Source organism: Molothrus aeneus, chromosome Z, assembly GCF_037042795.1.
Source record: "Molothrus aeneus isolate 106 chromosome Z, BPBGC_Maene_1.0, whole genome shotgun sequence".
In the NCBI taxonomy this organism is placed as follows: Eukaryota; Metazoa; Chordata; class Aves; order Passeriformes; family Icteridae; genus Molothrus; species Molothrus aeneus.
In genome coordinates this window covers 11,151,803-11,174,085 of record NC_089680.1, presented here as the reverse complement: position 1 = coordinate 11,174,085, position 22,283 = coordinate 11,151,803, and the positions used below count along the sequence as shown (strand labels likewise).

At 37.8% G+C, this 22,283-nt stretch overlaps 1 protein-coding gene across 1 annotated transcript in view; it reads right to left on the bottom strand.

Annotated features, from left to right (window-relative positions):
- Nucleotides 1–8,327: 8,327 nt before the first annotated feature.
- The window catches only part of SLC1A3 (solute carrier family 1 member 3), a 65,451-nt gene continuing 51,495 nt past the window's right edge, over nucleotides 8,328–22,283 (bottom strand). The window contains exons 6-10 of the mRNA XM_066568606.1: nucleotides 17,960–18,255; nucleotides 15,707–15,940; nucleotides 13,726–13,920; nucleotides 12,192–12,326; nucleotides 8,328–10,896 (exon numbers count right to left, since the gene is read on the bottom strand). Of these exons, the coding sequence (XP_066424703.1) occupies nucleotides 10,692–10,896; nucleotides 12,192–12,326; nucleotides 13,726–13,920; nucleotides 15,707–15,940; nucleotides 17,960–18,255 (1,065 nt within the window). The 3' untranslated portion in view covers nucleotides 8,328–10,691. The remainder of the gene's footprint in view (nucleotides 10,897–12,191; nucleotides 12,327–13,725; nucleotides 13,921–15,706; nucleotides 15,941–17,959; nucleotides 18,256–22,283) is intronic.

The window sequence follows — 22,283 nt, the reverse complement described above, 5'->3', positions numbered from 1 at the left end:
TCACTGGTTTAGTGAGCTTAAAACCACAAAATCTCTAGCATGTGGGAGCTAACAAATTCTTGTTCTAGCTGCTTCTCACCTCAACCAATTTCATGACACAAGGATAGATATCTACTGCCCAGTCTCTGAGAGGGACTTCCAGGAGCTCTCTTGCTTAACAGGCAATGTACCTTAATGTACAAAACCCATCAGTCTGAGCTCTAGAAATAAGAGTCAGGAGAGAAAACTGTGTAAAGGAGGAGAGAGACAAAAGGGAAAGAAATCAAATGAACAGAGCTGCTATCCTTTGTACTCTGCTATAAATTAGTGCATTGTTCTGTGATGTCAGCTGAAGGCATGTTTAATCTTGGCTAATCAGGCCAATGAATGATGTCTACAAGACTGGGTTATAACTATTTACAGCACTCACCTTCTCAGGGGAGGAAAAGGGATTTCTCAGGGAAAGGGATTTCTCGGGAAGAGGGATTTCTCAGGAAATCACAAGTCTCACAATGTCCCATACACTTGGCACATTGGTTAGAACAGCAGCATCACATTATGTATGCCATTTCTACACATCTTAATGCTAGGTTTTCTAAGTATCCTGCTTTTAATCAAGTGCTTTCAAAGACTTACTACCCAAAGATGAAAATCCACAAAATATTTGAACAAGAACATTAAAATGATAATTTGTGTTGGAAAGTAATAATAATAATTTGGTTTATTAAAAATAGTTTGTATTAATGACTTTTTAAATGGAGCTTTGCAACAATTGGTTCTAACAGTACTTTCATTAAGAGATTAATTACTTCACCAGGTTGCTGTCTTTCTTTATCTATTTGCTTTCTCCAAGCAAAGAAGTGAAATTCTGAAAAAAAATCTGGCTTCTGGAGAGGTTTTTTTTCCCACAGTCCCAATAATTGCATGAGTTCTTTAAGAGAATTGCATATTCTTTAAGAATATTGCATACAGTGGAGGAAGCATAACAGAAGTAGTGTTTTGGGAAACTGCATGTAAACGAGTTGAAGTCCCCCTGCTCCAGACTTTGAACTTTGTCTGCATAAATGGACCATCTGGAAAACAGCAGAATATAAATTTACATCTGTGTATTGTACTTACCAGGCTGCTCCACTGGATTTTCTGAAATTAAGGAACTGCAAAGCAAGAGATGAGAAGATGTGATATTTTATTCAGCATCTCACCTGGTATTTCTTGCATGATGGTGCATACTGGCAGCTCTTGGGAGTGGGTCTTGCTGCTCCAAGCCTAGAGGAGAGGTCTGTGCTTGGGGAAGTCATGTCAGTTTTGTAAAAGGTTTAAAAAAGGAATTTTGAAACATGCTGCAAAAGAGAAGGATAGCAGATTTACACATGAACACACACAATATCACAAGTGGGAAGGCAGAAAATAGTTTTTCCCAAAACATATGAATCATCAATTTGCAGCTCCAGAATGACTGCTTTATGCAAGATGCATAACTTTCAGGAATGTGTCAGTGAAGTGGAAAGTGACTGAAGGAATTACTGTGTCATAGAATACTTATTAGCAGATAACAGAATGAGCTGTGCTATGTTGCCTAAATTCTTGCTGTTGTTTGACAGATGGAAAAATAAACACATTAGAAATCTCCTGCAAGATCAGACCACTGTTTTGTGAAAGCATGTGAGCTGCCACTTCTCTGGGTGGCTTCAGTACCTTTCAAAGTTGTTGTATTAAGGGTGCTGGGGCTTGTGTCCTTCCTTAGTACTATTTTAGTACCTCTTTTAGGCCTGTTTCTGAATGTATATAATCTCTTTTTTGAAGCTGTTGATACTGTTGCCTCAGAGTTCACTACCCACTTTGTAAAGCTGTACTCCTTAACCAGTTTAAATTCTATTTTAAAGTACTTGCCCAGGTCCCTCTATGACTAGTGTTGTTTGATATGGTGATTAACAGTTCTACCTTTACTTTATCTGTTTCCTTCTTGTTTTTGTTTTACTTCATCATACAGCTTCTGCAGTTAAGAACTTTTTGTATCTCCCAGATTTTTGCATCATCTTTTGTGAATGTTTTACTTTGTATTCATGTCTATGCAGTTCTCTTAATTTCTCTACATCCTCCTTGAAACATCCTAAGGGATTTGAGGTGTGTCTGCACCAAGGACCTTACCTAGAAGAAAAATTATATCCTCTTTTTTCCTTGTTCTGAATACCTTGGCTGGTGATTCCCAGCATCTTGCTGCCTTATTTTGGCTGTTCATTGATTCCAGCAAACAGCAGCAACTCTGAGATCCTTATTTTTAGTTTTGTGTTCAGCATTCTGTTGTTGCCATTTAGAATTTTTTTTTCCCATAAGGGCGCAATTTTGTATTTTTTTCTTAAGGGAAGATGACCTGGAAAACTTTCACCCATTCAGATTTGTGGACCACTTCTGGAATTTGATGCCGTTGTCAAGGAACACAACTACTTTAGAGAAGCAAGATGTTATTTTATCACTTACAGAGATTGGCACTGCAAATTTCTTGTCCAAGGAATTGACAAAACTGTTCAATAAAATTAGTCCCCAAACATTTTTTGTGTGGACTCACTTTAAATGCTTCTTACTGAGAAGTGTTAGTTAAATGCCACCACTTGTTTCTCATCTTATAACAAGGTTTAAATTTATAAAGAACCTATCTTTCAGTTCATGGCAACTTATTTTCTCTACTAGCCTTTGATGTAGGACATTATCTGTAGCTTTCTGAAAATTTAGATACTTGCATCCACTGGTGCAACTAGTTTCCTTCCTAGTGCACCCAAAGAAGTCCAGGAGGTCCATGAGACAGATTTTCCTGACACAGCTTTTCTCTTTGTTGGAATTCTATCAGTTGCTTAGCAATATTTTCCTATGTTTGCTCATGTGCTGAGTGGGTTTGTGTTAATATCTTACCATGGCAGGGAGTCAGAGTTGGTGCTCTTGTTCCCAATATCTCCCCTGCACCTTTTTACCCTTTCAATTCTCCCTCTCTTGTGTTCACAGCTGAGCTTATATTTGGAGAATGCTTTACCCACCAGACTAAAGTATACTATGGAAAGTAATGAATTGAAAGGAAAGAGGGAGCAAGCGAAGCTTGACTGCAGTTTATTGGTGATGGCTCTGAAACAGAAGAGCTGCTTTGTGCTGGCAGTGAACAAAGTCCAGGCCAGGTTCTTGGAATTATATTTACAATTTTAAAATACTTATTTGTATTTTTAGCAGACAGTGCACTTTTTTAATTGTGGAGTTTCATGGTAGTTTGATAAATGCTGAACTGTGAAAAACCTGCTGCCTTTGACAAAGAGAGTAATTGCAAGGAAGATCAATATTTTATGGACTAAATTTTGAGGGGTGTAATTTTAGTAGGATTTGGTATTACTGATACCTAATTTTCAAAATCATGACCTGAGTCCTTTTGAGTCTGTCTTAAAAATAGTAATTTTGAACTCTTTTTCTTTGTATTCTGGTCCTTTGTGTCATGGGATGTTTTTAGATGGTGCTAAGTGCTGGGAATGAATCTGAAGACAGTGTAGGCTAAATTCTGCCAATTCTGTCTCTAGGAGTTTGCAATACACTACTAGCACTGCAAGTATTGGCAGTGCTGCTTGTTTGTAAAGGAACAGCTTAGGTCCCAGCCAGAGGCCACACAGCATTTGCTTCACAGAATCACAGAACTGTTTAGGTTGGAGGAAACCTCTATGGCCATCGAGTCCGACCCTTAAACCAGCACTGCCAACTCCATGGCTAAACCATATCCCCAGGTGCCACATTCACACAGCTCTAAAAAAACTCACAAAGTGACTTCACCACTTCCCTGGCAGCCCTTCTAATGCTTTGCAACCCTTTCCATGGACAAATTTTCCCTAATATCTGATCTAAACCTCCCCTAGTGCAACACGAGGTCATTTCATCTCATTCTGTCCCGTGTTACCTGGGAGAAGAGACCAGCCCCTCCCCTTCCACAAGCTCCTTTCAGTTGTAGAGAATGGAGCCTGTCCTGAGCCTTGTTTTCTCCAGGCTAAACACCCCCAGCTCCCTCAGCTGCTCCTCACCCTTTTGACATGAGTTGTATCTAAGGTACACTCTACACGCTTCAACAGGGACATGATTTGGCAGGTACAGATTCCAAGTGTGCAAACCTACCATTTTCATAAAACCTTGGGGTTCATCAGATTACAAGAGAGAACCCTTCAAAGAGAGACAACTGAGACTGGAAGGCAGATTAGTACTGTGTGAAATCTGCTGTGTTGGCTGAATAGGCCTTACACACGAGGGAATGTTTTCGGAACTTTGGCACACATTTTCCCCAAGACACCTTCATCTTGCCTGAGAGGTGCTCAAAGAAAGCAGACACAATGAACACAAAAACCAAAGAATCAGTGTGAGAATGACAGTGTTACACTAAACCTCTTAGAGGCTGTGTAAACAGAGGACAAGATGAACGAGTATATCCTTTATGTGACTAAGCATAATAATAGTAATAATAACAGCAACAAGAAAATTCTGCATCTGAACAAATGTTAAATGTGGCGCTCAATACATTAAGTGCTGTGTTCAAAAGATCACCAGAGCATTTAGCTTAATTTTTTTACTTGGATGCAGAATGTGCCTTGTAAGAAACATTTGCCACACGATGGCAGCATAATCCAGCGAGACAGAAAATTTGGCTGTCATTGCTGGGAAACTGCAGTTTTTAGGCGGCTGATTGTTGCAGAGCCACAGTACATCTCAAAACGAAGTGCTGGCAGCCGCTGAATAGCTCCTTTGCACTGTGCGGGCTAAGTGGCACAGTGGGTTAGTACTGTCGGCTTTTTCTTCTGGAGACTCGGGCTTACATCCTGGCCGAGCCTGCAAATGAAAGCAAGTTGGGTGGTCTCATCCCAGTCCCCATTTGTGCCTATCACAAAACGACCGAGCAATTTGGCATGGCCAGGGGCTGCTGCCTGGGAGAGGAGCAGGACTGGAATAGGAGGGGGACTGCAGGTTACGAGCAAGGTGAACTGGAAGACTTGTGAAGGGAAGAATTACAGTCACCATCTGCCAGTGTTACTACCATTATTCGGAATATATTTGCAAAGTAGGGCTTGAAATCCAACTCAGATCATTATTTTATCTTTCTCTCTTTGCTACTCATGGTGGTTTTGCCAGTGGAAGGAGCCAGGGAGCACTACATGATTTGGCCTGTTTTCAGGTATAATTATGAAGAATTAATTAATCTAATTTCTGTTTTGAAGAGAGGGTAGAGTAAATTCTTACATTCACCCAAGTAACTAGAGCACAGGAGATAGAAGTGCAAGAGTACTACACAAAACTTCAGGGTCTGGATGATCCCTGAGATATGTCCCAGGTATCTGTGTCAGCCCCATTGTACAGGCTCTCCACAATCTCAGTTCCTCTGGAACCCTGGTGCCAGGGCAATGCTGTTTCCATATTTCATTGGTCAGGAACCAAAACTCAGAAAGGCTGAGTCATTTTGAAAACTGAGAATACTCCTGAGACATGAATCTGGGTATGTGAAGACCTATTGTGGGGGACCTCTTGATGGAGAAGCTGTGAAAACAATGAGTAAAGCCATGAGAGCAAGTGGGACAGCTGGAAAGAGGAATGTGGTACTGTAGAAAATGGGAAACTGATTCAGATTCTGAAAAAGAAATGATGCAGAAAATGAACACAAGTTTAGGAGCCTGAGAAATAGTAACAATAGTGGACAAATATCAGAAGAGAGTTCATTTTTTATCATTTTAATCAAGTATCAAAGCTCTAAAAAAAGCTAATAGTACAATGAAGAATAAACTCCAAGTAATCGGGAAAACCAGAAAAATGTGCAGTGTCTGGAGAAAGGAAGTTGTAAAGAACAAAGAAAAAGCATGAATATAAAAATATACTGCTGAAAAATGCAGTTTTTGAGGCAAGTACTTGTGAAGCTGTGCCAACTTCTATAAATACAATTGGCTTTAAAGTGAGGAGATATTATAGAAAAGTTGAAACATTTCATTTTGGTATTTTCCTAACAAAATGATTCAACATTTTATTTCCAAGTTCAGTTCATTTTACAGCTGAGTTTGTTTTAATTTAAAAAGAGTAAAAGCAATCTAAAACTGAGATAGTTTTTTTTTTAAGCAACAAAAAGTTGTTTCAATGATTCCCTGGAAGAATTATTCTCCCCAGTTTTTCAGTTCAATCACTGAAGTGAAAAATCAATTATTTGTGCAGCCCTAGTTGTGTAATGAGGCATGTTCAAGTGAAACTTTGGTTAGAGATGCGGGTACTCCTGTCTAAAAATTTGGAATTTTAGATATGTCTGTGTGTCTCAGAGACATCTGAGGAGCTGGGTGGGGGAAGTGGAAAAGGAAAGGGCTCATCATGAAGGGTTATATCCCCTGACTACTGCTCTGTTATCTGTAGAAATCTTGTTGCCTCTCTGATGCTGCAAATCTGAGTTTTCAGTTTTTCGTGGACATGTGGAAGTCTTCTTCCACCTTATCCATGCTTCCAGAATAAGCCAATCCCTTTAGAAAGAGGGAAATCCAAGCAGGTAGTGATCTCTCAGTTAATCTTAGAATTTTTGTCTTGTCCTGGGAAATGGCTGGTCACACCAGAACCAAGTTGGTCATGCACTGATATCCCAACTAGGACACTGTTGATCACATGAGAAGCAAGATACGCTTTTCAGTACCATTTCTGTTGTAACTTTATTAAAACAAGCAAGGGTTAGCTGAAAAAAATTGCCTTAAATTTCTGGTCTGTTGTGCCTGCATTGGAACACAAATGTCACTTGTGCGAATTCAGTCCTTCAGAAGAAATACTCTCCTGTGCCAGGAGTTCATTTTCCACATGCATAATCACTTTGCTTTTCACTGGCCACACACCGTTACAGAGACATGAGTTCTTGCCTGAGAATGGCATTGCTGGTTTGTTCTGCAACTTCTAAATGAAAATATTGCTGGAAAATTATGGAATACCAGAGATCTCACATCGGCATGAGGGCACGGCAGAGTAAGCAAGGCCACTGTGCCACCAACATCTCCAAGTGAGATGCTGGAGCATGGCCAGAGAAGGGCGGTGGAGCTGGGGAAGGGTCTGGAGGTCAAGTCATGTGAAGAGTGTCTGAGGGAGCTGGGAGTGTTTAACCAGAGAAGAGGAAGCTCAAGGGGAATCTTATCACTCTCTGCAACTCCCTGAAAGGTAAGTATAGCCAGGCAGGGTTGTCTCTCCTCCCAACTGACAAGTGACAGAATGAGAGGAAATGAGAGGAAGCTGAGGCAAGGGAGGTTCAGGTTGGGCATCAGGAAATATTTCTTTACAGAAAAGGTTGTCAAGTATTGGAACGGGCTGCCCAGGAAGATGTTGGAGTCATCATCCCTGGAGGTGCTCAGGAAAAGGATGGACATGGCACTCAGTACCATGGTCTAGTTGACAAAATATTGATCAGTCAAAGGCTGGACTCAATGGTCTTGGAGATATTTTCCAACCTAAATGTTTCTGTGATACACTAGTCCTCTTTCTTTACACTCTTTCCATCATGACAGTAGTTCCAGAGACACAAATATACCTACCTGGATCGGGTGAATGAAAATGCATGTAACTAGAAATAAAATTGTTAAAGGTAATGTTCATGTGCCCTGTAACACCATGCCTTCTCTGAACCTTTTTCATCTCCAATTTTTTCACAAAATTTGTTTACACTTAAAACACCACAGATGTATTCGTAGAGGTCATTGTTTGGTGTTTTGCTGAAGTATGTTCAGGAAGGCAGGACTTCTCCCAGCTGTCTCCATTTGCTCCAAACAACACAACTTCCCAGATGCAAGTGGTTCAGCTTGTATCTTCTGTACCTTTTCAGTGCCTATGATGAGATATTCACTTCCATTAGATGATAACTGCTAGCTGAAGGTTTTGCCAATGAACTCAGTATCATAAACCACTTTCATGGGCATAATAGTGGATTGTCTATGAAGGTTGTAATGTTATAAAGCTGAATTTCGGGTTTGGATCATCCAATTATGCTTGTTGTTGTTGTTGTTATTGTTGGCTTTGTGGGTTTTTTAGTTTTCTGGTTTTTTTACATTTTTCAGACATTAATACACATTTATAAACTTGAATTTGAATGAACTTTGGTGGGGTAAAAACTGGTTCCTTTAATTCTTAATGTTTCTGCCTCCCACCGTTTACTTCTTTATTTTTGATCATGAAACTAAGTAAGTATTTGTAGTGAAGAAGCCCTGTTCAAAGCCCCGTTGTACAAAATGGCCTGTAATTCCTGAAATCCCATACTATGAGTTCCTCATCTCTGGGTTTGTGCAAAGCTTGTATTACAGAGCCTTTGAAAGAAGTCTAAATCACAATAAGAGCAGTAATGTAAAACTATTTTTATTGAAAATACATCTACAAAGTAATGTTTCTCAATCCACTCTGGGTGCATACCAATGCAGAACCAGTGAGGGATGGGGAAGGGAATCTTTCTATAATACCTGATTTCCATAAGAAACAAAGTTAGTATAAAAAAGATCACATTCTTTGTGACACAATTCATTTTTCTCAGCTGATGTCATAGAAAGACAGCCTTTTACATTGTCTTTGCAATGTATTTCCAAACAAAATCTTAACAAAAATTTAAAATGTTATGCCATAAATTCTACAGTTAATGTTTATACACACATTCTGAATACAGTATCTATATAAAAATATCTCTAATTATATATCAGAAAATGCCTGTCTGTATCCTAGATTTGCATTCTGTTAGCAAAAAAAAAAAAAACCAAAACAAAACCAAAAATTAAAAAAAAACAACCCATATTTTCTTTCTGTCATTCATTTAGAGATTCATTTAGAGCTTTCTTGGTTTGATGCTTAGTAACCTATATTAAACCCTGCTCACTTCATTCACTTGAGAGTTCTTGCTCATATTTTCTGAATTACTCAGCTGGAGAAGATTGACAGGAATTTTCAGTCCCAAAAAACCAATCTTGCCAGGGAAAAAGTTTGTCTTTGACCAGCATGCTAACATTTCCACTACAGTTACTTGTACACCTTATTGATAGACTTTAAGTGAAAAATGCAACATATTGAATGTTTTTTGAATGGCAGCTGGGACAATGCAAAGGGATCCTTCATTTCTGTCATCAGAATTATTTTGGCAAGGGGGCAAATAAAGAAGAAAGCTGAATATTTCCATAAAACAGATCATTGAAAATTATTGTGCCTGTCCATGTATTATTTTTCTTGCTCCCAACTGCATCTTCATTATAAAACTTTCTGGTTTAACCTCTCTAATAATGCAAGGAAAAAGGAAAAAGTACATAATTTGTATTGCTAGAAAAGGACTTTTTCAGGGAATAATCTTGAGCAAAAGAGCCACTGTATTACAAGTGCATTGTTTTCTTTTTTTCATTCTTTCCTTATCTATTGTCTGAAATTTGCCTACAATATTTCATTTTAAAAATCCTTTCTAATTAAAATTTCAACATATATTATAGTATTTATTATTTTTCAATTTTCATATCTTTTCCTAATAAAATACGAAAACATCCATTAATTTTATTTTCTAAAGGCTTTTATCTTCTTTTTCAGGTGCTACTGGTAAACTCTCTAGGAATTAAAAAATTCACATTAAGACAGGGAGCCTTCTCCAGATGGCAAAATGTAAATCCAGTTCATACCTCTATAATTTATTAGTGGATCATAATTTGGGAGGTTTCCAATCAGAAAACCTCTGCTGGTCTCAGGGATTCAGATTCAGAATGCAGCCCATTTAGGAGCTGAACATCTCACCCTCTGCACCTTCTGTAGAAGGCTGGCATTGCCTTCTTATAATTGCTTATTAAGTAGCTCATTAGTGCATCCAGAGCGTGCAAATTTTTTCATCCAGAGATGAAGACACATTTTCTGTCCCAGACCAGGGCCTTGCTCCTACAAACACACACACAGATTGTTTAACTGGGTTGTGATGTTGAAATTAAGGGAGCAAATCCAGATTGGAAGTACATACATGCATATGTAAATGTTTGTGAGTCAGTGGGAGCCAACTAGGCTAAATTTTTATAAAGATCAGCTGAATCTAATTCAAAAAACTGTCTAGATAAAATAACTTTCTCAGAAATATTTCATCTCAGCTGGTAAAAGTGCTGATTTGGGGGTATTTTCTTTTCTTTATTTATATATCTTCCCCCTTTTTATCCCCTCAATTAATCTCCTGCTTTTGATTTTCCTGCTACTATTTGAACAATAATATAACACTAGAGAAAAAAAAATCAGATAAAATACCAAAAGTCCTGTTAATTTACTTAGCTGGATGCAGTTATCAAGTTAGAAGGGTCGATTGTGTGTTTATAGATGTTAGGAATTTTGCAACAGGTATTTAAAAAAATAAAACCATTTTCAGGCTCTGTTATCTGTTTTTACTTTCCAGTTCATAAAAAAAAAAAAAGAAAAAAAAAGATTCACAGGACTGAGTAACATATACACAATCTCTTTTTTTATCCCCAGTTAGCATATGTCTAGCAGGACCAGTGTTGTTGCCTGTTAATTTTTTTTAAGTGGGAAGCCAACATATACCATGATCGCTGCTAGTTTGGAATATATTTTCATTAATTCTTTCCAGTGCGAGCATAAAGGGAGAAATCAAGGAATGGATGAAGTTGGTGAATTCAAGATATAAATCGCCGGAAAAAGTGTGTGTTTTCCCACACTTGTAGTGTTGAACTCACGCTTTTTCTAGCCTACATCTTGGTTTCAGTATCTATTGGTTTCTCATTCTCATTTTCTTGCGAGATCAGTTGGTATGGTTTCTTCATTTCATTCTCCTCTATCACGGAATTGCCCATCTCAGCATCCCTATTCTTCAGCTCGTGCCGTGATAAATGTTCAACAATTCCTGCTCCAATGGAGTCTCCCAAGACGTTGGTAGTGGTACGAAGACGATCCCTAGGGAAAAAGGCAGTGAGTGACTCCATCCCTTGCTCAGGGAAGCAAGCAGACTAGGTGCTAAAATGGCCCTCAAATAGGTACCAGGTGAGTCACCTCTTTTATATACATTCGCTCATCTGAACTCTTAACGTCATGATTTCTTCTACAGACATTTACAAATACAGCGGGACATGGAGTCACAAAGTGTGTTAATACTGTTAGCAACTTCACAGCAAGAAATGGTCATGTGGTGAGGATGGCAAAGGGAGCATATGGGTTCTTGGAGGCATTTTGATACTCTTGGGTATCAAGAGTTTGGGTTTATATCCTCTAAACGTGTAAGCCAGCAAGAATTTACCTTGTTAGTCTTTACCTTGTTTTACCTTGACCTTGTTTTACCTTGACCTTGTTTTACCTTGACCTTGTTTTACCTTGACTTTGTTTGTCTCCTGACCATAAAATATGATATATAATTCAGGGTGGAATTGTGCAGGAATGACTCAAATTAAAACAAAAAGTCATCTCTCTCAGAGGGCTGTGCCCAGCAGTTGTAGAAGGCAGCTTGACAAGGAGTGACTGGCAGTGTCACTAGGAAAGCACCCACCAACATCAGGTGGTTGGATAACCATTGGAAGGCATTATGTTCTGATAACAACACAGGGAACTTCTTCCAGGGATCACTTGAGAAGATTGAAAGGTAAAAGCCCCCAGAAAGGCTAAATAATAGCTGTTAGATGAAATAGAGGTTGGAAAAAGATTTCCTTTCATTTATTTCCGGGACCTAGGTATATATATTTAAAGATGCCTGTCATCTACAGATAGATGAATGGAAAAACTGAGGGGCAATACTTTGTGCTGTCAACTACACAATTATTTTTAATTTCTGCTTTCATGGGGTAGACAGATGAACCTTTCCTAGATTAGATAGTCAGCAAGGCTGTAAGGAATTGGATCTGATTCAGTTCTGAGTCTGATTTAGTGAAAAGTTTTCATTGTCATACTACAAAAAATAAAAGAATAAAGCAATTCTTTGCTTATTTAATTACAGTGTATCTGAAAGTTTTCTTAGTATCTGAACAATACAGGTTTCCATGTAAAAAAATTTGCATGCAAAAGGAACCATAATTAAGCAATACCCCTCACCATCTGCTTTAAGAAAATACCTTACTAGCAAGAAATAGTGATTCTTTTTAACACTTGTTTAAAAAGTGTTAAACTGCCCTCCAGAGCAAAGCAGTGTAATATAGCCACAATGTGCCTGGCTATTTCACTTCCAAACATGTTCTAAGCCTTTAACAATAAAAAATACTTACAAGAACCAGTCCACTGCGATGATAAGAGTGATATCATCCGTAGGCAAACCTACTGATGTGAGAACAATGACCATGGTGACCAGTCCAGCTTGAGGAATGCCTGCAGCCCCAATACTGGCAGCTGTAGCAGTGATGCTGTGCAAAAAGATGACAAGAACAATTAACTGATTTCTGCAATTAAACTGTAATAAAAGCTCTCCTTATCATCTGTCAAACTATAAAACGAGATATAAAGCAAGAAGGCATTTACTCAGCATTAAATAAAAAGATGAGCCTAATCCCTTATCTGAACACCCTGTAGCTGCAGGGGACTATGACCCTTGATCCAAAGTGTTTCACTAAATCTCTATCCAGAAACCTTGAAACATAATTTTGTTAGTGATAAATTCCCAGCTAGATGCCAAGGGCCAGAAAAAACCATTATAGTTACATGTCCCCACCCACTGAAAAAACTCTCTCCACAAGCTCAAACGTGTTAAAAGAAAAGTTGAGGAGGTAGTTCTGTCCTGGCGGACCTAACACATGAACTTTGCTCTCTGTCCATCTCAGTATAACTTCATGCCAGGTGAAGTCTCTGTGCTCCAGCAGGTGCTGTTCTGGCATCAGAAAACAGAAAGCTGCCAGAAACCCTGAGTCATACAGTCCAGTGACTTCATAGAAATATCCTTGTTCACACCTGGTACAGGGGGAAGTTGTTTTCTCAGGTGGTTTGCCAGGAAGCAGCCCTAGTACTAATGAATGTGAAACAATTTCCTTGGAGGGTGAAGGCAGAGTTTTGCCTTAGGTTAATGAATATTGAAATAAACTGGTGGCTTTTATGGAGCACTATATCTGAACTTTCAGTGCTCCTATGTGATAGATATGTGTCTTTGTCCCACAATGCCCACTTGACCCCTTGCTGATTTTCCTTTCTTCTGCACAAATACCCATCACCCTTTTTCCTTAAGTTGTGATAAACAGAATGAAATTAAAGCAGATCAGTTATTATTGAATGCTATAAGTAGTGGGTTGTTTGCTGTTATATTTCAAACAAGAAGGGTTGTGTGCATGAAAACATAACCTGTGTTCACCATTTCCATCAGATTATGTAATAAAATTGTATTACTGTTCCTTACACAGCTAGCCCTGATAGTCTTCTGAAAACAGGAAAACACTTCCTCCTCTAGCAATAACACTGTGATGGCTTTATGCTCCAGCTTTGTACATGCATTATAAACTATTTGGTACTCATTATAAGTCTGTAGGTCCCAACAGCTGCATGAGCTCTTAAGAAAGAAAAATTTGAAACTAATTAGATTTTGTACTTGTCTTTAAAGTAGTAACAGGTGCATCATGTTAAAGTTTTGCTAAAAGTTTATCTAAATGAGAATATGTGCTGGAGGTCCGTCTGTGTGAGGATGTAAATTACTGATAATATGATAATGTAGCAGTTCATTTTTTAAGTTCTAGACACTTTTGGTTAATCCCACTTAAACCAGGAAGGGGTCATCACAAAGGCACATTTATTAAATGTAGGTGACAGTGGTTTCCATACCTGATTGTGATAATCTGTCCAAAGTTCAGATCAAAGTTGTTGACCTGTGCAATGAAAATTGCAGCCAAAGCCTCATATAAAGCAGTTCCATCCATATTAATTGTAGCACCAACTGGGAGTACAAATCTTGTAACTCGTTTGTCCACTCCATTTATTTCTTCTAGACACTTAAATGTAACAGGTAGTGTTGCAGAACTGAAACAGAAAGAAAAAAGATAATATATAATATAAATTCTGTAAAGAGGGAAAGAGAAGAATGTCACATTATAATCACAAGACGGTTTTGTCTTAGTTTTTATGTGATCTACCAGAATACCAGAATAGGGTTTCTTTTTTAATGCAAATACTGAATTTAAGCATTTCTAATGGTGAAGGTTCTCCTAATGCTCTTGGAATCCTTTTCCAACTGTTAATTACTACTATTTTCTATGTAATCCCTAATCTGAATGTGTCTAAGTTTAGTGTTCCATCACAAGGTTCTTCAGCCAGGCATGGGAATCTATCTAAATTCCTGCTTCTCAGGTTTAAGTCATGGAGCTGGGCTTGAATCATCTCTAAGCATTGCTTTCTTGAAGGTATACTAATTGGACTATTCAAACCTTCAGTAACAAGCTTGTTTTCTCTTCTGGTTTGTGGGCTCTCCTGCAAAAGGCATTTTGATTGATGGTTACATTATTTTCCCATCTATGGGCTAACACCAGTAGGCAGCTAGGCACTGAATAGTCACTTATTTGCCTCCACACCTTGATGGGACAGGCAAAACAGAAAGGAACAGTAAGAACAAGAAAATGGAGGGGTTGAGAATAAAAATGTTTAGTAAGTGTGGGAGAAGTTTGAAAGAAGCGCAGAAGAAAATAAAACAATACAAGTGATAATTAGGCACCACTCCCACAGATGGACCAGTGGCCAGCATGCTCTGGAGTAATACGTGGCCAGCCTTCCTGAAATCCTTTTTCCCCTGTCATTGCTGACTATGATGTATGTACATGGAATATCTATTTACTTACTTTGGTTCATCTGTCTGGCCCTGTGCCCTCCCAACCCACTGTGGACCCCTCAACTCACTGTGGGGGCAGAATGAGAGTCAGAGAAGATCTTGATGCTGTAAAAATACTTAGCAACACCTAAAATGTCAACATATGATCATTGTTGTTTTGGCTAAAAATATAAAACTTGGCAATATATGAGTAGCTATGAAGAAAGTTAACTACATGTCTTGGATGTCTTCATCTGATCACACCAAAGTAAAGAGGTTTTCCAAGACACAGCAATTCAGGCTACTTGATCCCACTGAAACTTTCATTGCTAAATACTCAGCAGACTTTCAAGTCTTGGAAAACTCTATCAATATTGATAAAATACTGACCAAAAATAAAGAGGGGTTGTGGAAAATTGTGTTAGAAAAATATTTTTGCTGACAGTCATCTTACAGTTGAATTCTAAATGGTTTTTTAATCCACTTGCAGTATAGTATGCTGTCTTGCATCAGCCTAGGTTTTTACTTCAAAATAATCTCAAACACCAAGGACTTGAATTTAGCATCACAGAATATCTGACTGAAACCTCCTATCTTGAGGACACTTTTTAGAAATCTACCAAAATGGCTGCTGTTTTATGAAAGGTCAAATGGTATTGAAATGTATACTTTATTGTAATGTTTCTTTCTGTCATAGATGCAAACAGTTTTTAAAATTCACATGACATAACTGATCACCTGCAAGAGCAAAAGTGGCATTTCTGTTGTAGGTTCTGTATCCATAATTGGCTATCAGGATTTTGGGCACAAAATGTCAGCTGCCAATAGGAATCCCTCAGGACTTCTCTGTTTGCTGCTCCATTTTGCCATGCATATTCTTTGCTAGCTCTATCCTTCATTATCAAGCCATTACAAACTACCTAGAATATCAAACATTAAACAAAATTGTTTCTTAAACCAGTAATACTAAAAAAAAAGATATGGCTTTAAAATATTTTGTTATACCTGGAAGATGTTCCCAAAGCTGTGACTAATGCCTGTATTAAGCCTCCAATAAATACCCACGGATTCTTCCGAGTGATCACGAAGTAGAGAAGAGGTAGGACAATGACAGCATGAATTAGCAAGCCAATGATAACTGTTACAGTGTACATGGCAAGCTGACCACCAATCACACCCATATCTTCCATCTCAACAATTTTCCCAGCAATCAAGAAGAGAATTCCAAGTGGAGCATACCTGCAAGTAAGAAATCAAAATAGCATTATAAAAAAGTAGAGATTTGGTCCCCCACCGTCCTGTTTTGTTTATATGCAAAAATGCAGACTTTCACTGTTAGGATGCTCCTATTCAGGAGCAGCTCAAAAATTTAACTCTTCAACTCCTAACAATTCGACCTGGATTGAACCACAGCAGTGAGTGTTTTTGGTGGGTTCAGTGGATTCCAGATCTGGTGAGGGTTTCAAGATGCCTTTTGGACAGGTAGGGAAATGAATTCTTGTTGGAATTCAAGTGTAATATAAAAGCTAGTTTAGCCAATCCTGTTATAATTCTGCCTGTGTGAATGAAGGCTAAACTGATATATGTGTACTATACCAAGCACCCAGTTCTATTCCAGTGCTGTTTCCCACAGGGAAAGGAAGTTTCCTTAGGGAAGGAACCCACACAGAAGTCTGATAACTTCTGAAGATTTCAAGCTGCTTCTGATCCAAAGATTTTTACCTTTTTATATTTTTCACATATTTGCAGCTTTGTAGCTTTGGCTATAGCTTCTAATATTTTTCCTACCTTTCTTCCCTACATTTATGAACAATAAGCTAACCTTATAAAAGCTAACCTAAATATTGTTTAGTTTTATTCCAAGAGGAGTACAAGGGTGTTCTCCTTTCCAACCAGAATCTGGACCAGACATATCAAAAGTGGGGCAAAAGAAACCTCTAGACTGTGTCCAGTGTGGCAGTACCCCAGGAATAATTACCTAAACAAATAATCTTTTAATTGGACAGTGTATGATAAGTATAATAATGGACTAACCATATAAAAATGGTAGAATTAATACACCACGTGCGACTTTTGACATATGGTGTACCTGAAAGGTTTCAACTATAGATTTGCTTTTACATTCACTCTAATGTTTTTGGGAAGGTCTGTCTATTTTCCAGGCATCAATTCTGGCTATGTTACATTTCATCCAATGGGATGATACATTCATCACCATGAAGAAATCCGTATGTCAAAAGTTGGCTGCACAGGTGGGATGAGCTGCTTTTGCTTATCAGGAAGCACAGCTAGAGGTGAAGAAAGAGCTGGTGCTGAGCATTAAACTTGAACATAATTCTGCTGCAGCAGTAATTTAGGTACAGCCCTACTCCTATAAATGTCCACTTGCCTTCTCACAGTAAGATACCATGGAATGGAATCTATCCACTGCATCTCAACTGCCCTTTATGTGATCAAGTCCCTGTGGAAACTTATCTGAAGCCACTGCTTTAACATTTTAAATGTGCTTGTGGAGGAGAAAAGATTTTAGTTAATGGAGCAAATATACTTATTTTTGGTTTCATATCTAGTGTATATGTGTGCTCCTCAATAGACTCTTGTAGTTGATTTGGTTTTTACCTGTAGTAAAGAAGGCAACAAGACATAATTTCTTTTCAAAGTTAAGCTTCTACCTGGAGAATAATGAATCTTAAATTTTTGAGAAGATTTCATACCTTGAGGGAAAAGGTATTTATTTACCTACTGAATACAATAAAGAAAGCAGGAAAATTACGTGTATGTGTGAGCAGTGCAGCTACAATGCAAGGACGTACATGTAAACCCCACAACTACAGAAACCAGTTGTGTTGGAAAATTATGATAACAAGGTCTTGCTGTGTAGAAATAAGATTATGGGAGAGGTTTGTCAGTTTCCTTTAATGAATTCAGATTAGTATGTAAGGAAACTTCAACAGCTTACTGCTGTGAGTGCTGTCTTTATGAAGACATAGAGTAAGACTGATAAGGGTAGCAACTTCTGCCATGGACCCTGATTTTTCTCATGTCAAAAGTGAAACCCACTGAAAGAGTTGGTATGTTTGGGCAGATTATGGTCACAGAGAGTTACAGCTCTTGGGTTCGATCATGAAAAAAGTTCCAAGGTAGATACAATCTTATTGTCTGACTTTTTGCCAAAAAGATTCTTGCTACTCAGTGCCTGGCTGTGATGAAAAAATATTGTTAGTAGCTGAAAAAGGAATTTATTGAAGAGGCACTTACCACATGATTAGAGCTACCAATCTCATGATAGCCTCATTAAGGCTATCAAAGAAGTCTTTCAACGCCTGACCTTGCTCCCTCATGCTCCCAATCACCAGGCCAAAGCTTATTGAGAACACCACCAAGCCAAGGGCATTCACTCCATTCACAGAACCTGGAACAGGAACGATTTCCTCTTTCATTCGGGTGAGAGCTTCCATTGCTTCTGACACGTTGCTTATTATGGAAGTCACTGTGGATGTGTCATTGGGTGGAATAGCTACTTTAAACTTTCTCTTTTCATAGTTGGTTTTGAACTGTTAAAACAAAAATAAAAGAAAGATAAAAATTCAGTGAATCATATCAAACAAAGTTTAAAATCACAAATTAAATTATTATTTATCTAGGTAAAATGTATTATGATGAATATTTGGTTTTCCTGAAAACAACAAAAGTCCTATTAACTTCAAAAACTGAATCCTCAGCTTTAGCTTCTGGAAATAATTTTCTCCTAAATAGACTGAAGTCAAAGATGCAAATTTGTTGTGCTCCTATATTCTGTAAAAAAACTATTGACTCTTAATTTGCATTTTATATAAATTGCCATTTTTCCTAACAACAAAATTCTAAATGTTTATAGTCCTTTTTTGGCTAGTGAGAATATTTTCTTGTGCTCTGGACTTTCTTTATTTCTTCATCTTTTTGTACTAAAAAAAATAAGACTGAAGTTAGCTTAAATATAACATACCTCTTTTTTCTTTTGTTATGGCAAGCCATTAGTTTGCTTTGCAGAAATATCACCACATTTCTTAATTAGAGAAAGGGTTATACTTTAAATGGTTCCTTTATGGAACAGACAATTCACTTTCTAAATCTCAATACGGTCCTAAATGTCTGCTTTGAAAACCAGCCTTTCACCCCGAAATGTTTTTCCAAAGAGAAATTTACAGCCTGAATATTTCTATCTGGACTCAAAAAGCCCTGCAGCTCTGTCCTGGTTAAATTTTGTTGAACACAAAGCATACTGAATATCACTAGGATGTTCCTCATGTGTCTCAGGATGCTTAGTCCATTAAAGCAGCAGAATGTTGGTGTTGAGGTTATTCAACAACTTTGGATTTTTTTTTTCTTTTCTTATTCTTTTTTTTTTTTTTTGGAGCTACCAGGAAAGCTCCAATTATCCTTACTGATATCTGGAGACCTGTTGAACACTTCAGAAGTACTTGAGTGAAATGAAGCAATTATGACCAAGATGGGAAACCTGAGTATCATCATCTTTCAACACTAGCCTGATTTAATGTTACTTTCTGCACCTGAATAGTTTTACGCACTCCTTCCACATATTTGAGGTACCCCCTAAAGGCTCTAAGTCTCTCAGAATGTCAAATAAAACCTGGTAACTGGACATTTATGGAAGGTTTCTGAATAATATGTACCAGAAACAAGATTCATGAAGGTCAGATGCTCTTGAGTTTTGAATAAAATTTGCTAAAATCTTTCAAGATTTGGGCTGTACAGAAGTCAGCTGAGAGCTGTGTGAGCAGTTGGCTGACAAGGAAAAGCCCAGTTCCACTGCCTCACCCACTCACATCCAACCTGTGATAATTCTTCTTTGATTTGCTAGTGAGACAATTCTACTTTTTAAAAAGTGACAGAAATCTCACCAAGCAAAAAATGTCACCATTTCTTGCATAAAGCCTGGGGAAGTGAATCAGCTCAACTGGCTGTTGAAGTGTCAGAGAGGGAAGAACACAGACTGGAATTGCACAACCATGGAAGAAGGGGTGTCTCTTTAAGTAACATAGGGGTATTAAAATGTAAATGGAAAAGTAATATAAGTACTCATTAAAGTGTTTTTTATTCTGTCTTGTCAGGAATATCAAAATACTGCCTACCAATTTACATCAAACACTGTGGGTTTTTTGGTTTTGTTTTGGTTTTTTTTTGGGAGGGGGTGTCCGATTTGTTTTTGTTTTTCTTTTTTCTTTTTTCTTTTCCTTTTTTCCTTTTCCCTTTCCCTTTCTCTTTCCCTATCTTATTCTCTTTCCTTGTCTCCAGGTGTGGTAATTGTATTACATTTCTATTTTTATTGCTGTTTTTCAATAGGAAAAAAACCTTAGGTGCAAGTTCATTAATGCAAATGTCTGTAACTATTTTGCATTTGCAGGCACACAGATTAGATGAAAGTAGGAAAGCAAGCTATTTAATGAGTTCTGGAACAATAAGGTCTGGAATTAAAACCTAATTTCTTATGAAATTTCCTATTAATTTCCCATTTTCCCTAGCACATCATAACTTACTTGGTTCTGAATCTCCTCCATTATGCTCAGGTTCTTCTCTCATCCCTACCTGGAAGGTCAAAAGTGTGAAACAGCTGTAGGACAGAGTTGGATGTGTGCTGCCTGCCTGTTGGAACAGGCCATGAGCTAAGTCACAAACCACTTTTCCATCAGAGGCACCATGACCTTTACCTGTCTGAGAATTGCCCCCCTCGTGTCAGATCAGGTCAGAGTTGCCCATGTGGCTACAAAATTGTGGTGGGGGACTGAGGAGGTGTTGGGAGTTATATGGGAAAAAGTATAATCACACAAAGGTTTTACCTTCAAAAAGCTGTGTTAGAAAGAATTTTAGGTGGTAATAAGAATATGTCTTCATTTTATGGTCATTCTGCAATTCTGTTGCAGCAGGAACATGCCTTTAATTCATTACTTAGGTCTCTTTTGGGGTATAATATGGATTTTAAGACCTCACTCAGCTAAGTCCTTTTCCATTTCAGCCACAAGAGTGTCCACAGAGATGTAGGTCTTTTCTGTTTGCTCACTTATTCATCAGACTTAAGTATTCAGAAATATTACTACAGAAAATAATAGTCTTTCTGGAACCCCTCCCAGAGCAGAGGAGAAACAGCTTATTCAGAGTGAGATTAAAAACATTAATCTAACCAGCAGAAACCAGAGCAACTTTATTTCCACTGAAATATTTACTAGAGCTGCTCTTTCTTCCATTATAGCTGACTGAGCACCAGGAGATCCCTGTGGATATGCCTGCTGTGGATCTGTCTTATGCACAAAGTTGTCTATCAAAAGCCATGAGAAGTTTCGTGGTGAAGCAAAAGAAATCAAGGCAAACCAGACACAGGGAACACAAGAGATGTATCTACTGAGGAAAAAAGTGTGAGGTGTTGGTTGAGTTTTATCCTTATTATTGTTTTTTCAAATGACATGAAAGGCAGAACATAAGATTGCTTGGCCACCTCAAAACATATTTTCTGCGTGTGAAATGGTGAAAAAGCCATTGATCATAGGAAGTGACTGGATGAGGGACCACCTTCAGGATGTTAGAAATTGCTTTGAAATAGCTGAGTTAATAGCAGGGTTGATTATTACTGCTCTGCAGAGTAACTGGCGGTAAGAGTTAATTTTTTGAGCTTTTATGATATTCGTATTTTCAGCAGATCTCTATCTCAGTGGCAATCAGAGTTATCAGCTTTTAATGTACCTGAAACTGACAGTTTAATTTCACATTGTGATTCTGCTGATTCTTGTTTCTTTGCAACTTTCAGAAATAGAAGAAATTAGGCAAAATAAACTACTCATTGTAGCCTTAAGGGTCTCAGAAGAGAGAACAGAGGTCCAGACACTGATGATATGTGATGGGCTAGGCAATATTACTGAAGTCCTATAATTTTGGGAGAATATAATTTCATTAAACCTCCAGGAAGAGGTATTTTTGCCTGGTAAGATTTTAGATGCAAAATACTTATAATTTTTCTTTAAATTCATGTACTGAGAACGACTGAGGAGTAAGATAAATGTTATTTGAATGTATTAATTTGAACAGCCTTCTATGAACAATCATATCGGCAAGTAAAATGCAAAAGTAATGAATTTCTGGACTTTTTTTACAAGACATGGTGATAATGATCAACTGGAAAATTAATTTTAATTAACTTAGCTTACTATGAAATAGACAATATAGACAATATAGATTTTGTATTGAATAATATGATGAATCAGTTGTTCACACTTTGATTATTATTCTGGTTTTATTAATGATACAAGATACCCTATCATTTGACTTAGATATATTGAAGGACTTTTGGAGAAGCAATATTATAACCTGGCAGCAGCGTATCCCATTGGTTTAACTTGCAGAAAAGGTGACTGCAATGGTAGCTATTCTGAAAGTTCATAATTCACTGTCATAATTTACTCTGTCATTAGTACTGTCTGCGCTAAGTCTGTATGATGATGCAGCATTTGGTGAATAATGATTTTAAAAGTAACAAGTTTGCTTAAATGCAGCCCCCCAAAATTAAAAAAAATAGAGATATTCCATCTTCTTC